Source organism: Phocoena sinus, chromosome 21 (genome assembly GCF_008692025.1).
Source record: "Phocoena sinus isolate mPhoSin1 chromosome 21, mPhoSin1.pri, whole genome shotgun sequence".
Lineage (NCBI taxonomy): Eukaryota > Metazoa > Chordata > Mammalia > Artiodactyla > Phocoenidae > Phocoena > Phocoena sinus.
Genome location: NC_045783.1, coordinates 34699942 through 34716684, shown reverse-complemented (window position 1 = coordinate 34716684; position 16743 = coordinate 34699942). Strand labels below are relative to the sequence as shown.

The following is a 16743-nucleotide window of genomic DNA, read 5'->3' as shown; positions in this document are numbered from 1 at the left end:
CCATGGAGCTCCTCGGCCCTGCGGCCTCTGTTGCAGGTGTGCACAGGTTGTGGCCACTTTACTCACCAGGGTGGTTGGGGCCGGGTCTGGTGCTCGGGCTGCAGTTTGCTGGGCCTGCCTGTAACACGGGCACCTCCGGGACCTCGATATGTCCTAATGGACCCCCCCTGTTGTTGAGGACAGAGCATCAGTGTCTCTTGGCTTCGTAGGTTCTGCCTGGGCTTGTGGAACAGCTGTTGCCTCAACACAACGGCATTCTGTACTCAGAACTAGGATGATTCTCTTAGGTCAGGTGGTTTAAAAAGCTCAAACGTAATCTGCGGCTTGGATTATGGTTTGGAAGAATAATGAAACTATATGGTGAAGTGTTTCTTCTGCCAACGATTTAATTACCCTGAGAACTAACAGGGGATTTGCAGCTGTGTGGCTTCCATTAGGTCTGTGGCTCTATGACGCTGTGTGTGCTCTCTACCTCTTGGAGGCTGTTAAGTGGGAGGTGTATTGAAGAGAAGATCCCAAGATGATTGGTTTACTCATGCAATGAACAAGTACCCATTATGTGCTAGGCTTGAGATGACAATTCAGGAGTGAAAATAGAATCACTGCTGTCATGAATTTCGTAGTTGGGGAAGCAGGGAAAGACTTCACATAAAATCTCATTTCAAACGATGGCTGTGCTCCAGGACTGGGGTATGTTTCCGTGCCTCTCTCACCCCAGGACGTGAGCACTACCGGGGCGTGCATAATGGCTTTGCCGGGGACTCAGAGCTGGAGGTGACCACAGAGGCTGCCTGGGGCTGGAGGTTCCAGCAAAGGGACAGTTGGACAGGGCTGTGTGGCTGGAATGCAGAGGGAATGACAGAGTGAGGGGCTGGGCAAGGCCAGACAGGACAGGGTCTTGGGGGCGACTTACGTGTTCTGACCCTCTGTGCAAGAACAGCTGGAAATTGTCAGTGATTTCTGAGCAAGGGGCTGACCTAAGCAGATTCATATTGTGAAAGGAACTGATCGGGCATCCCAGTGAGCAGGGGAGTGAGGTCTGTAGCACAGCCCATGTTTCCAAGGTTGGATGCCTGGGGGTGTGGGTGTGTCATCAGCATAAACAGGAACGAACTGCTGGAGCAGTTGCTGGTTTTAGAGAAGATGAGTCTGGTTTAGAAACATCAGGGACTTTTCATGCTCCTCCAGGTGGAGATGTAAGTTGATTTTATACAAAAGAATAAAACACACACAATTTGACTTAGCGTTCACAGAGCTTTTCCTCATGGATTTAGTTCATTTTACAACACAATGCAAGTATGATTTCTTTTGTACAGATGAACAGACTAATGCCCAAAGAGAGATTGATTTGCCCCCCATATCTCAGAAAGTCCTCATTTTTGTATATCTACTTGAACTTCCACTCCCATCATAATTTTGATGTACTTAAAACAGATTGTCTTCTCCAGATCTGCTCCTTGGACAAGAACTCTAGTGAGAAACCAAGGCAGGAGCTTTGGAAGTCACCCAGTGCATGTTTCCAAATGCAATCCAGGCTTGTGCTGTAAAGATTTCCGTGTTTCGGCCATAATTTAACCATAGTATCTAGAAGGATATTGTCATGTCTTTAAAATTGCATTGCCTACACAAGGCCTAAAGTTTATTATAAAAGGAAAAATCATCAAGCCATTTTTATTGATGTTAGTGATCATAACGCTTATCTGAATAACCATGGGAGGATTTAAAGAGCCATCAGTTTTCCAGAATTATAAAAAGTATTCAAGGAAAATCAGCTATAGATTTACTAGAATAAAATGGTCTTGTTGGACTTGTAATGAATTTCCACATGACAGATCATCACCAGAAAATGTGCCCCATATGCTCAGAAAGTTCTCCAGACCTGAATCTGAAAGCACTCCTTACGGGTCTGATCTAAAATCTCTGAAGGGTTATGAAGAAGAGATAAAAGTTAAATTCAACCCAAATGTTGATGTGCCTTCAGCACCGTGGAAGCTCTTGTGTAAGAGTCAGTCACTCATAGGAGGTGGTGCTTCTTAGTTAATGATTTAACTGGGGAATAAGAGTGGACTGGGTTTCTGCATTTGTATCAGCCAGTGTCTTTTCAGCTCTGCTCTGATTATCTTGTGAATGGAGGAGAACATGTAGTCAGGGACCCCTTTGGGCCTGTGTAGGACTTGGGGGGCCAATCCCACAGTTAATTCCTTCATTATCCTCCCTCTTTACCCACTAATATTTTGAATAAGATGAAATCAGCTTAAAAGAATGCCAAAGCCAGCTTCAAGAGGAGAAAACAGCACATCCTAAGAGCATAGCCAGGAGCCTGGGATATTCTTTGGTGAAAAGGCAGATTTGCTTTCGTGTGGGTAACTGGGGTGATCACAGCGAGGGGGAGGAATTTGACACTTCACGTGCATGCATCCCTGGACAGTTGCCAAATGACTTAGATGCACTGTCTCACTCCATCCTCTCAGCAGCTGTTGGAGACGTGAAACAGGGTCTGTTCTCCGAGGGGAGGAAGAGAGCAGTGGCTTGTGCAGAGCCTGTGTTAGAGGCAGAGCTGGGCCATCTCGTCTGCCCTGGGGAAGCTATCATGGCTGCATCGTCACCATCACACGGCTGGCAAGAGAGGTTTTGCTTTTGTGCCCCCAAAGCAGGAGTGCTTTAGACCCGGATGTTGTTGGCTTTCAAATTAAACAGTAGACTTTTTTCTGTAAGAAAACATGGAGAAAGAGAAAGAGGAGAGCGGAGAAACAGACGCAATGAGATCTAACTGCCTGGACACCTGCCAGAGCGGATCCACGGCAGTGTCCCCAGAGCTCGCAATGTGGCCCTGCTGCTGCCTCGGCCAGATTCTCAGAGTTGTGTTTGCCCTGCGCGTGGCAGCACTGAGTCTGTGAGGCAGGGTTTCTCACGTGGGCTAGCGGACAAACCTCAGAACCTTTTAGAGCCTCTGTCTTCTCACCTGTAAAAACTGGGAATTAAAAATACCTGCCTTGTTTTATCTCATGGTTTATTTTGTAAAAATTACATGAGATAATATATTTGGAAACTCTTGGAAAACTGCAAATCCCACTACAACTCCAAGGGGTTATTTAAACCAGAAACACGCAAAGCCTTGCCTGGTCTGCGTGACAGTGTCCTACACCCGGCCTGCCCTGCGTGCACCCAGTGAGTCGGTGAGGCCGACTGAGGCGAATCGGTCCTTCTGTGAGCTAAGGCTTGTCAGGGGCTCCATACGTGTAGTGATAGGTGTTACGGGGCCATAAGGGAGGCACCCAACTGAGTCTTGGTGTCTCAGGACTTGGGAGGAAGAAGGGACACCCCCTGGAAAGCACTGCACCCAGTGAGGCAGGACAGAGTCAAGTTCCTGGTGGGGAGGGCGGGGCTGGCCAGGGAGGGCGGAGCTGGCCGGGGGAAGCCTGGGGGCCAGGAGGGCGTCAGAGTGAAAGCATCTTGAGTGGGTCAAGGGAGGGAGCGGCCTGACCCAGGCGGGGCTTGGCTGGGACGCGGGGAAGGCACTTTGGGAGGGTGTCTAGAGGCTGTATCATGGGGGAGGAATCAGGCTTGCCCTGTTTAGTTTTGTGTTGCTCCCGTAGCAAATTACTATGAACTTAATACCCACTTGTTATCTCACAGCCCCCAGGTCAGAAATCTGACATGGCTTGGCTGGGTCTTCCATTCTCACGAGGCAGAAATCGAGGTGTTGGCTGAGAAGGGATCTTATCTGGAAGCTTTGGGAAAGAATCACTTCCATGCTTATTCAGGTCGTTGGCGAATGTCAACCTGTCAGCCTGGGGACAGTCCTGGGGCTGCCTGCCTGCCTTCTCGTGCTGCCAGTGTGGCCCCTCCTGCAAAGGCAGGTGGAGTCTCTCTCCTGCTTGGAATTTAGAGAGATGCTAAGATTCTAGACTTGACCTTCTGCTGCATCTCTCGGACTCCTGCTGGAGAAACTTCTCTGCTTTTAAGGGCTCATGTGATTAGTTGAGGCCAATAGAACAATCCAGGAAAGTCTCCCTATTTTAAGGTCTGTAGCTTATAATGAATACCTGCAAACTTCCTGTGTTACATAACACAGACACAAGTTCCAGGGGATGAGGGTGTAGACATTTGGGGGCTACTCTACCTGCCACACCCTCTAGGCAGTGGACTCAGTACCACTGGCCTACCCTCCCTTATCCAAACCCCTGGGCCAGATGTGTTTCAGATTTCAGATTTTTTCAGATTTTATAGAAGAAATGCTGTGTATATACTGTATAAGATATAGTGTCCCCGGCAGGGTTTGGTTACACTTTGCAATCAGTTACTGTAAATACTGTAAATGATCTCATGTTAGTCCAAATTAGTCCAGGTTTTCCCCTCAATATGAGTTATGTACGTTCAGAACTTGTTGGATTTCAGAACTGTTAATAAGGCATTGTGGACTTACGGTAGGTTTTTGCTCTGTGGTAACATAATGAGAGCAAGCATGGTAAACGCAGTCAGAAGAACTGGTCTTTCATTCTCACTCTGTGTCTACAGGATTTCGTTTTTTCTTATCTATAAAATGAGAGGCTTTTAAAAGGTATGTAGACACAAAGCATAAGACCTCTTATGCACCTACACCTGGGCAGACATCACTAATGGATCACAGCTCTCCTTCCCCCGACCCAGGGCACGTGCACCCTGGCATCCTGTCCACAGATGTCTCGTGCTCAGTCCTGGCAGCGAGCGCTAGAGATGGAATCTATTTGCTGAGATGACTCCTCCTAGCCTTCCAGCTGTAAATGCCGGTGATCCTAAACAACACCCATGCCTGTGTGGCCTGAAGGTGAATATTTTTTCATGTCTTTATGGCTGTTAAGGAGGGTTTCCATGCAGTTTCACTGGAAAAATCACATCACCAGGGCTGGACTTTCACATCCAAGCAGAAATTAGGCAGGGGTGTGAGGTCCAAGCCCAGCAGTATAGGGCTGAGGTTAACCCAGCCCCATTTCTGGAAATAAAGTGCATATTACGTCCTTCTTAGTCAATTGGCTAGCCTAGCCTCAGCTTTTCACCACAGCCCTCCAGCCCCAGATTGTAAACTATACCTCTTGACCCACCTGGGTCTGCTTAATCTTCTCACATATAAAAAATTGTAGAGACCTGTACCCTTCCCTCCATGGAACCAGAACAGTAAACAGCCCAATCTTTAGGTTTGCATTTGGATTATTTTATACCAATGTAACAGTGATTTATTTTATACCTTCACTGGCAGATGGCTTCATCCAAGCAGATCTTTTCTAGAACAGTGAAAGATTTGTCCCAATTCTAAGGGTAGAGAATTTCTGCTTAACCCTTAGATCCACAAGAAGCAAACCTGAGGGATTTGAGAAGAGTTATTTGATGCCTGCCTCGGGGTTTGGAAAACTTGGGGTCCAGTCTCAGCATCTTTTTACACACTGAGGATAATCTTTACAAAATACTTCTTATATATTTATGTTAACTTAAAATTTTCATTTTAACAAATGGATAACCAAAAGTAAGACTGCCCAATTAAGTACCAGATACCTTGAAACAGTGCAGCTGACATAGAATACCTCTAGTCTGGGCATGGAGGTTTCCATCCTTAGAAGCAGCTCTGTGACCTGCGGCTCCATCCTACAGGAATCAGTTCCCTCTATAAAATAGGGATTAAATTAGCAACATTGTTTCTTTACAAAGGAAGCTGAAAAAAACTTAGGAGGTTGCTTGCCTAATATCATCTGATGGAGACAGCAAGAATGGCCCCTGAAGTCCTTCAGTTATGAGATGCTGTTCTTAGCATGAGCCCAGGCTTGGTCCTTTTCATTTTTCAGTTGAGGAGGTGGAGGCAGAGGGAGGCTGAGTGGCTGGTGCAATCTGAGGAGACAGAAATGATCCCTAGATTAGAGCTGCCTGCATGGCTTCTTTTCTGGAAGCTGTTGCCCTCTACAAAATACTTCCCTTTCCTTGTTTTTGGCAGCAGTGGCAGCACTTGGGAAACTCAGAAATGATGTTCTGCTTAATATCTAGTGACAGTGTTCTGGTTCTCAGTGGATCACAGCAAACATTCAGTGTTGCTGGGAGCCTGTCCCTGAATGGGAGGTGATGGTAAATATGGAATTTAGCTGTCACCCAGCCATGTTCTGAGACATGCAGGTTGGGAAGCAGAGGCCATTCCCAGGCAGAGACAAGTCTGATGAGGAGTTAATAAGAGCCAGAGAAGAGGACAGACGAGGCACTGTGTGAGCAGGCGCCCCTTCCTGGGGGATTCTGGGTAAGAACTAGGAGTACCCCTCTGCTGAGCAGAGATCCTTAGGGACCCTTGGCGTGGACAGCCCTCCAAAAGCAGTCAGTATTTAACCCCTTCCCACAGGAGAATTTGGGAGGGAAAAGAACAGGTTTGAGGGTGGTGGGTGGGATGCGAATTAAAAGATAAGCCCTTGGGCTTCCCTGGTGGCGCAGTGGTTGAGAGTCCGCCTGCCGATGCAGGGGACACGGGTTCATGCCCCGGTCCGGGAAGCTCCCACATGCCGCGGAGCGGCTGGGCCCGTGAGCCATGGCCGCTGAGCCTGGGCGTCTAGAGCCTGTGCTCCGCAACGGGAGAGGCCACAACAGTGAGAGGGCCGCGTACCGCAAAAAAAAAAAAAAAAAAAAAAAAAAGAGATAAGCCCTTGTGTGTCTCTGTGTCAGGTGATTTGTAGGCTGGGGACTCATTCATCAGTAGACTGACTGTCCTTGCCCCAAAGGGGACCTTGGATAAAACTATCTGCTCACTTTTAGATTTTTATTTCTGGAGAATTACTTGTTTTTAACAGAAATGGCCTTCAAAGTGGACCACATTGCAAACCAGGAGATTAAAAAAAATTAGAACACAAACATTTGGAATTCAAAGCGTTCAAAAAACCCCGAAAAGGACCTCGAAGCTAGCAGATTAAAAACCCTTGAGCAAGAGTCTTCCCCGCCATACATAGTATCTTCTTTAACCAAATGGAGCTAGACATGAGACCTCTCACCTCTCCACCTCTACCATGCACGCGCACGTGCGTGCGCACACACACACACACACACACACACACACACACACACACACCCCTCCCACACTGCCCCAAGGCTCTGGCACCTGCTTTTACATCTGTCATTTCACTATAACAACTGATAACAAAAACATGGCACTAAAATGTGCATTTTAATTGTAAAGTTGGCATTGAAACTGTGGTAGTGTTCAGATGTGTTTTTAGGTGTTGTTCTAACTCGTAGCGTTATGTTCCCTTCAGTAGAGAACAGTGAAGGGGTACCTGGGTAATGATTTTCAGACACAATGGAAGGCTTCCACTTAGGTTTTCCTTCTTCCTGACCTCCTTCACCTCTTCTAGACTGAAGTTGTTAAGCTTGCTGTCTACTCAGAAGCCAGCAGTTCTCTAAAACTGGATTTTGATTGTTTGCCTTCATAAAGGAGAGATTCAAAAGCAAGATACTGAGATCAGACCACTTGAAGAGAATGGAAAAGAATATGCTTGATTGCTACTTTTGGACCCTTATTCATCTCGAGGTGCTTCTACATAGCAACCAAAGTTTGGGGTTCTATGTGGCACCGGCTTTCTATTAAGAGTGAAAAGTAGTATTAGAGCACAGCTCCTTAGGTGACTTAACCTAGGGGAGTAGGCGGGTGGAGAACCCTCCCCCACCGAGGGGTAGACGCCCTGTGCCAGGGCCTGGTGGAGCCATCGTGGGAAGGCTGGCTCTTGTCTGCAGACAGACATGTTACCAGTCCCTCAGAGGGAGTAGGGGTCACGCTAATAATAAGGACACCACTGCAAACAGAAGGGGAAATGTATTCTTGAAATGCAAGTGGAATTTTGAGGGTTGAGTTGAATGTGAAGAGAAAAAGAGAGATAATCCCAAACCAGTAACCGTTTGTCTCTTGATGTATATTCCCTCCTAGTATACACGAAGGAAGCATTTCAGTATTATTTTTGTGAGAGATGAAAGTATTGCGTATACCAGGTAAAAACAGACGAGGAATTAACCGTGCTCATTTTATTAATTCAAGAGAAGAGCCACAATCAGAGAGTTACACAATTACCCCAGTAGTGTTTGTGTAACTGTAGTAGAATTTCATGGTAGTTTGTAGAATAAAATTTTACATAAGATAGAATCACAGAATCGTAAGCCCTTAAAAGCCTTTTAAGCTGTTGGACTTTTAAAAGTAGTATGTTATATTAAAAGCTTCATATAAAGTGAATTACAAAAGAGAAAAACAGTTCTGGTGTTGAGAGTTGTACATTACAAAGTTGGTAACACAACTTCATTTTGTGTGATGCACGTGATGTTGGCGATGATTCATTTATCCCTCACTGGAGTAGCATGCTGGGAAGAAAAATATGGAACCCTGTGGGGCCTAGCTGACCTTTCTGGGGCTCAGTTTCCTGGTCTGAAAAATGGAGGTTACAGTAGCTACAAATCACTGGGTTGGATGTGAGTAAAATATTACATATGTAAATACTATTTTCTATTGTTATTTATTGTTAGGCTCCTAAGACTTCCCAAATCAACCATGTTTTTAAGACTCTTTGACTACTCTCCTAACAATCCTTTGTTGCTATCCTTATACTTTATATTTATATATATTACAGCTATATAAATATAATAAATATATAAATATTTATAATATCCTTAAACTTTACATTTAACAATTACTTTATTTCTCTTGCTGTCTTCCTTTTCTCCTTCATGGATCATATTCTCCCTGGTGAAATTGTAAGAGCGGCCTCTGAAACTCTTTCATATCTGAAACGCTTTGCCCTAACGGCCCTTATTAGTTCTGATTATTGCATTTCCTGAGGATGTTACTGCCCAGTTCTGCTGTTTGCACATCGTTTGGAGGAGTCGTGGGTGAGGTGCGATGCCGGCGGACAGACCTTCATGCAGCATGACAGTTCCATGCTCTGCTCTGCTCAGAATAAACTCAGGCACTAAAGACTAATGCATTATTTAAAGAGGTGCCATAAAGTTACACATCGTACTAGAGTCCACTGTATTTTCAAGTCGGACTCTCCAGTAGTCTTTGTGCATAGATTTTGCTAGGAACGATGTTAGAGAAATGGGGAAAAGATTCCCTAAGTTCTCCGTTGTCCTAGTTCATGTTTCAGTAAAATCTCTCCACAGGGACCACACAGCATACCTTCAGCAGTAAAACTGAATGTCCCTTTTTCATCCTGTTAGTCTAGTTGGCCTTAGGAAAGTATCTCCACTTTCTCTATATTATTATTCTTTGTCACTTTATCAAAGCATGGTTTCATTATTCTGCCTCTCTCACTATTTTAGAAAGAAAAAAAAAACAGTGCTAAACCCCAGTATGCTCAAAAGCTTACTATTATAGTCATCACTGGGAAATTCCCTTTTCACTTAAAATGGCTGAGAATAGAAATAGGAATCTGATTATTCCAGCGACCTGGTTAGCAAAGCGTGGGGACAGGCCATCGATTTTTGGAGAATTTGAATTAAGTCTCTCTTATTAGTATTAAAACTAGACTGAACACTTTTTTTTTTTTTTTTTTTTTTGTGGTACACGGGCCTCTTACTGTTGTGGCCACAGGCTCCGGACACGCAGACTCAGCGGCCATGGCCCACGGGCCCAGCCGCTCCGCAGCATGTGGGATCTTCCCGGACCGGGGCACGAACCCGCATCCCCTGCATCGGCAGGCGGACTCTCAACCACTGCGCCACCAGGGAAGCCCTAGACTGAATATCTTTTAATGATTGAGAACGTGTTCATGAATATATAGTGTGTTCATTCATTCACCAAATACTTATTGAGGCCCTAGTAAGTGCCCAGTCACTGTTCTCTTTGCTGGGGCTCCAGGTATCGTGAATTAATTAAGCTGATGTGATGTTTGCACTCACAGAGGTTGCTATTCTGACCATCAGTCTGCTAAGGGATACCATAGATTTAAGAGGTGTAAGATCAGGATGAGCCAATCCTTAACTAGCAGTTTGTTTTCAAATGAAAACTCTTGATTTTAGCCCCTTAATTCAGCTGTCCCCAACCTTTTTGGCACCAGGGACTGGTTTCATGGAAGACAATTTTCCACGGATGGGGGGTGAATGGGGGATGGTTCAGGCAGTAATGCGGGTGATGGGGAGGTTGGTTCCGGTGGTAATGCGAGCGATGGGGCCGATGGTTCAGGTGGTAATGCGGGTGATGGGGAGCGATGGGGAGCGGCAGATGCAGCTTCGCTCACTAGCCCGCTGCTCACCTCCTGCTGTGCGGCCCGGTTCCTAACGGGCCAGGGACCCTTAGCGGTCTGCGGCCTGCGGTTTGGGGATGCCTGCCTTAATTCATCATTTTCTTCTTCACCATTAACATATAAGCACTAAAAATGTTCTGTTCACTGGAGCTTTCGTGTTTATTCCAAAGGCTCTTGACGTTTGTTTGATAGTATAGTCCTACTTTTAAACAGAGTGAATATTAGGTTAGAAGCCAGAATGAACCACTTTTCAAACCAGTTTAAAAAGTGAATATAATTAGAATAATTCTCACATGACACATAGTCTCTGGAGGAAATACAATTTGTAACCATATAATATTGATGTTGCTGGCAGCATCTTTTGTTTACCCATTGCTTATATAGATTTGAATGGCCATACTTCTAAGTTTAATGGTAATTTATATATACTTATAAAATCCTTTGGTCATTGTGGAGGGGCTCCACTCCCAGGTCTCCTTGGTCCACATTGATTGGAGAGGACCATTCTGACTTGGTGTCTGCAGACAGTCCACTAGCTTGTGATGTCATTGCCTTCCAAGTTTTCTCGCTATTTTTTTGGAGCTTTTGCATAAATATTCCATGGCAGTTTTCATTTTTAAATAAAACAAATATGAAGAGGATACAATAGCTTTAACTCTGTCCATAGGGCTTCAGCAGCTGCAGAAGTCTCCGTGATGCAGCAGGTGGGAGGGGACTGCCGTGGCTTCTGTGCACAAGAGCAGACAGATGTTCTCTCCGGGACACCCCACAGAAGGAGCAGGGCAAGGGTTTCAGACCCTGCTTTCCTACCTATGAACAGGTCGCCTTACATTTTTGGTAAAGGGATAATACCTGCTTTGATACCCTTATGGTGTTGATATGAAGGTCACATGATGCATGGACTTGAAAGTTCTTTGTAAGAAAAAATTATGCAGAGAGGTGGGTAGTTTTCCAACCTTCCTTGTGTTGCAAATTGGAATAGCTGAAGAGTCTATTCCCTGGGACCCAGCGTCCTATGGAAGCTTCAGAGAGGGCCCGGCACCCTCTTCAGGACTCCTCTTCATCCTTGAGCTGGGGATGCTCAGGGTGCTATTCCTGAGGCTGTCTCCTTCTGGTATTGACATCACAAATCATCACTTTTGAGCCATGGATCTGGCTGTTTTTTAGTAAGGGAGATCTGGCTCACACTGCTTTCAGTCTATTCCATTGTACATGGTGTGCTTTGTGGATTTGTAAGCATGTAAGTGTATCTGAATGAACTGCTCTACGCAAGTCTTTTTTTTTTTTTTACATCTTTATTGGGGTATAATTGCTTCTCAATGGTGTGTTAGTTTCTGCTTTATAACAAAGTGAATCAGTTATACATATACATATGTTCCCATATCTCTTCCCTCTTGCATCTCCCTCCCTCCCACCCTCCCTATCCCACCCCTCTAGGTGTTCACAAAGCACAGAGCTGACCTCCCTGTGTTATGCGGCTGCTTCCCACTAGCTATCTATTTTACATTTGGTAGTGTATATATGTCCATGCCACTCTCTCGCTTTGTCACAGTAAGACAGGAATAAAGACACAGACCTACTAGAGAATGGACTTGAGGATATGCGGAGGGGGAAGGGTAAGTTCTACGCAAGTCTTGATTAACTTCTTCATATTATTTTAACATTTTGGAATAAGAGCGAATCTTCGCTCACCCTTAAAATGAGAATTTTTATAAATGTGGTTCTTAGTATGTGTGAATGGTTTTAGAGTTGACAGTATGTTTTGGACACATGGAAGGATTTGAAAAGAAGTACTGATCTCTGGGGTGGTTGTTAAATTAATCAGCTGTTTATGCTAAATCTTATCTACTCAAGAACCAACTTGTGAGCTTTGATGTACTAAAAACAAAACCTAAACCTTCAGACAAGGAAAGGCTGTCAACTCTGAGCGGCACCAGTAGGCGGTGCTGACGGTCACAGAGGTCCCTTCAGTCCCCGGCACCAAGTCCTGAAAATGGTCTTGTTCCTGCATCTGTGCTTAGATTTGAGCTCTTTTAAAAATATTGATGACCCTGTAATGTTTGACAAGTGAAGAAGCAGTGAGCATGTTGAAAGTGCTAGTGAGAAAGGGCACATCCAGATTGTAATTCCTTAAAAAGCAAGTGGTGAGAAAACACTTTTGTGTGTCTACATGAGATCGATAGTTCCACTGAAGGAATACTGCTAAGGGACAAAGAATAACTTGTACAGTGTGTTGAAGGTATTATGTCCAAGCAGAGGACAGTAATTGGCAAGTGATGGGGGAAAATGCTTGACAAAATAGACCACACTTTGGGATATATGACTTAGAAGAACAACGTCAGATATCTATTAGCCTGACGCTAATTCAGGAGACAACTAAGAGTTTGTTCAGGAGCTGATCGTGGTGGAGGTGCTGCTGATGAAACCTTGGTCCAAAGCTCTGCTAGTGGCAAAAGCCCAGGTCCCTCTGAAACACATGAGTGGAGAAGCGGGGGCTGCAGCATTGTCTACGGCACTTGAGGAGGTATCCGTGGAGCACAGTCACCTGCCTCCTAATTTTCAGCATAGAAGAAACATCCTTTTTGCAAAATAATGCCCCACAGATCTTATATCATTGAGGGAAGGGAGAGTGAGCCTGTTTTTAAAGTTCACAATTCTTATAGTGGAAATGTATTCAGAGACCACAAGCCTGAGCCCTTCAAAGCCATCTCGGACTTTTGAACAGACAGACATACAAAACCTGTTGGAAGAGTTCTAATCTGTTCATCAGTAGAGGAACTGTTTATTGTCCTATTCTGCTTTAGATGCAGGGCATCTAAATAAGGAAAAAATGAGACAGAATATGGCAAGTAGCAATTGTGAAACCTATAGGATTCATTACTTTGCCAAGTAATAGGTATAAGAAATCTTTTGACCTGCAACTCATTATATCATGACAATATTGATATAGTGGAAAAAGCATGAACTCTGGCACAGGCTGGCTGTGTGATCCCAGAAAGCTGCATAACTCCTCTGAGATTCAGTTCCTTCACCTGAGAATGAGCGTAATGTTGCCCCTCCAACAGCGATGTTGTGGGCAGTGAAGATGATACTTACTAAGGCCCTGATGCAGAGCCTGGGTAGGACAGGCTCCAGTGACCCTCAGCCATCAGGGAAATCAGCATTGACTGTACTCCCGTGATCAGTAAATGACCTCAGCAGAGAGCTGGAGTCCAGGGCCACCAGCGATTGCTGTGGCCAGCTTTATCAGCTCAGATAGAATAGAACAAACAGGCAATGGTCAAAACATCATGTAAGTTCATCTTTCTCCCTTGTAACGTCCAGGATGGGTGTTCTGGTCTAGGAAGGCTCAGGTCTACACAGCCGTTCAGGGACTCAGGCTTTGGAGGCTCTGCTGTTTTTCTAGTAGCATGACTGCTGACACCATTCCAGCCCAAAGAAGGGGGAAATGGCCTGGAGACACATGTGAAGGAGGTTTTAAGGGCCTGGATAGAAGTGGCCAATACCAGTTATCACCTGTATTATTTTGGAGATAATTATTCACATGGGCACCTAACTGCAGGGGCAGGATTGAGGTAGCCATGCTGGTTCGTTTCATGGCATAGAAGTGACCCTAAAGTACCCACTGTGCTCCACGCTGAATCTTGGTACAGACCTTTGGCTGAAACTTTGCAGGCAATTTCTCTTCTATGCCAGGACCCAGGAAGGAGTCCTCAGGCACAAGGCTCATGAGTCGTGGTACCGTGGGTTGAGGGTGTCTAATATCGGCCACACAGGTCACATGGCTGCCATGCTGGCCTTGGCCCAGACTGCACTCAGGCCAGGGACCGGGTGACTGGGGCCAGTGTAACTGACCTGGTCTTACGAGCCGCCCCGTGTGCTGTGCCAGCTCAGTCACTGAGCCAGAGGGGTTGGCAGGTGGCCTGCAAGGATGGTCCCAGGGAATCCAGGCAGCAGAACTAGGAATCCCATTGACAGGAGCTGGCTCCTAGGAAATCCATCTAGAGCAGCAGAAGCCGGAACTGGGAAGTGGGGGAAGTGGGGGGACAGGGGGGAATGTGAGCGGGCAGGGAGGGTGGGCAGGGCTCCCAGGCACTGGGTGTTCCAGGTATGTCTCCAGCCCTAGAAGGGGAGAGAGGCGAATGCAGTTAAGTGGCCGAAACTAAGGCGTTTCTCTGGTCCGACCTAAAACACGGGTTGGGGTAGAGCAGGGATTAAGAGAGAAAGAAGGGAATTGAGATTAAGGAGTAGTGTTGATGTCTTAAAGTCATCCCAGGGACCTTGGGGCCAGCTGGGAGCAAGACATGAGCAAACCACCAGCTCCTGGCTGCTGGGCAGTGATTCATCTCTAACCCTACTGAGTGCAGAGGCTGGGACTTCATATACCTGCCCCCTCAGTCAGGATGGGCTCAGGAGCTCACTTGCTGGTGGGAAAGGGATGGATCCAGTTGTGGGGGGGGGCAGCATTTGGGAACATCGACATGAGGGAAGCATTAACAGATTATCTTCTGGAATTGCACTGCAGCTCTAAATGGCATAAAAATGTGTTTCATTTAATTTTTAGTTGCCCTCCAGTTCCTCAAGAAGTGTTCACCAAATGTTGGCAGATTCTATCAGTCGTATGAAGGAATATGGATTTCACCAGGTAAAAGACTTACCTTCCGTCTCAGGGGCTAAGTGCAGAGCCAGTTCCACTAATGCTTCACAAATTGTTTTATTAGCCTCATGCAGAAATGAAATTAAGCAGCAGACTGTGAACTCTGTCTTTGAAAAGCTTGTGAGCACAGCTGTTCATCTTTACCTGTTTATCTGGAGTTGGAGAGTCTTGAGTATCATGGAAAGGATGTACCAGGACGTATCTGCTCGTCAGGACATATCGGACTCCTCCCTGAAGATCTGACGTGAGATAGCATCCTGGACAGAGGCAAACGCTGGGGAGACTGATTTCAGAGAGAGAGAAACGAAGCATGAAACTTGGCAGAAATCGTGAATTCACATTAGGTTCCCTAGGTGTTCACTCTTTCTCGAGCCGTCCCTTTGCGCTGAGCAGCTGCTTGGGTCACTGTGTCCACGGTGCCCGCAGGGCCTCCAGGTGCTCAGGTCTCCGGGTCCATCCGGACAGGGACCTCTCTGCTCCCTCCGTCCTACCGCCGTGTTACCATACATGCGGCTCAGGATAACTGAGGCAGAGACTGGAAACCCTGTAGGGTTTGGCCCACAGATGGTCTGAAAAAGTGGAGCGAGAGATGAGGCTGTAAAATTTAGGTTCTGGGGGCCACAGGCTGGGATGGAGGCTGTCAGGAGGTGGCTGGGGCCGGTTACCTTGGGTGGTGACCCAGGCCCGGACTCCTCTGCAGGGCCATGTGTGAGCTGGAGAGCTCACACGTTTGAGACGTCAGTCATGGGGAGGCCTGGAGCTGTGGGCCTGGTGTGCAGACGCTGATGTAATACATGCCTCTTTATAAAACAGCAGCAATAGTCCCTAAAGGAACTCCCCAGTGACCCTGCCCTGATTACATTATGTCATTTTAAATGAGGGCAGGTGAGGAAGAAAGGACAGAAGATCTGTGTGTTCGTTCAGACGACCTATGTTGAGTTCCTCCTGCGTGCCAGGCTCTGCTGTGGGCACTAGAGACACAGTGAACGAAACAGATAAAGTCCCTGCCCTTGGAAAGCTTCTACTCCTGATGGGGAGACAGATGATACATCTGTGTGTGAACTCAGGTCCTAAGAGCTCTGCAGGAAAATCACGCAGGATAAGGGAGCTGAGGAATGCAGGGAGGGTGAGAATTGGATTTTATAGAGGTGGCCAGAGAAGTTGACATTGGAGCAGACACCTGAAGAATGAGGGTGGGGTGATGGGGATGGCTGGGGAAGTGTGTTCCAGGCAGAGGGAACAGCACGTAGGAGGGCACAGAGGCAAGAGCTCTTGGACATGGTGGAGGAACGACACAGAAGTCAGTAATGAGGCAGAGTGAGGGGCTGATGAGGGAGCTGGTGGGAGTATTTGCATCAGCAGCCCGGGACGAGCGGCTTTGTGTCAGGGACCTTTGACAGCTCCGTCTTCCCATCTCTGGCTCCACACCCCGGCCCCTGGGCTTCTGGACCAGTGTCCAGGCTCAGCCCTGCTGCCCCTCCACTCCCTGGCCTTCATCCTGGACCTGTGTGCTTCAGCAGAACACTTCTAAAGAAGAAATGATGGTTTTCTAAACAGAGAAAGTAAAGATCAACTTGTAAAGACTTTTCTAAAAGTAAATTTTCTGGAGGAATCCTTAGAGAAACTCAGGACAAGTTCTTGAGTGTTCTAGCTGCTTTGAATAAAAACAGCGGCCAGGGTCAGCTCTCATCAGCTGTTACTCTGTGAAACATTAATTTTGTCTCCTTTCTCACTGTGCCCATACATAATGACACTGTGGATGAAAAAGGAGTGAGACTTACTAAACACAGCTCTCTCAGACACTGGAGTGTCAACTTAGCAGCCAAGTACCGCCCGAATTATTATTTACTTAATATA

The 16743-nt window shown here is 46.3% G+C and overlaps 1 protein-coding gene across 5 annotated transcripts in view; it reads left to right on the top strand.

Annotated features, from left to right (window-relative positions):
* Window positions 1–16743, top strand: part of SH2D4A (SH2 domain containing 4A) — a 73986-nt gene that overhangs the window by 22674 nt on the left and 34569 nt on the right. For all 5 annotated transcript variants that reach the window (XM_032618379.1, XM_032618378.1, XM_032618377.1 and 2 more), the window contains one exon: window positions 14794–14874. In XM_032618379.1, the coding sequence (XP_032474270.1) occupies window positions 14794–14874 (81 nt within the window). The remainder of the gene's footprint in view (window positions 1–14793; window positions 14875–16743) is intronic.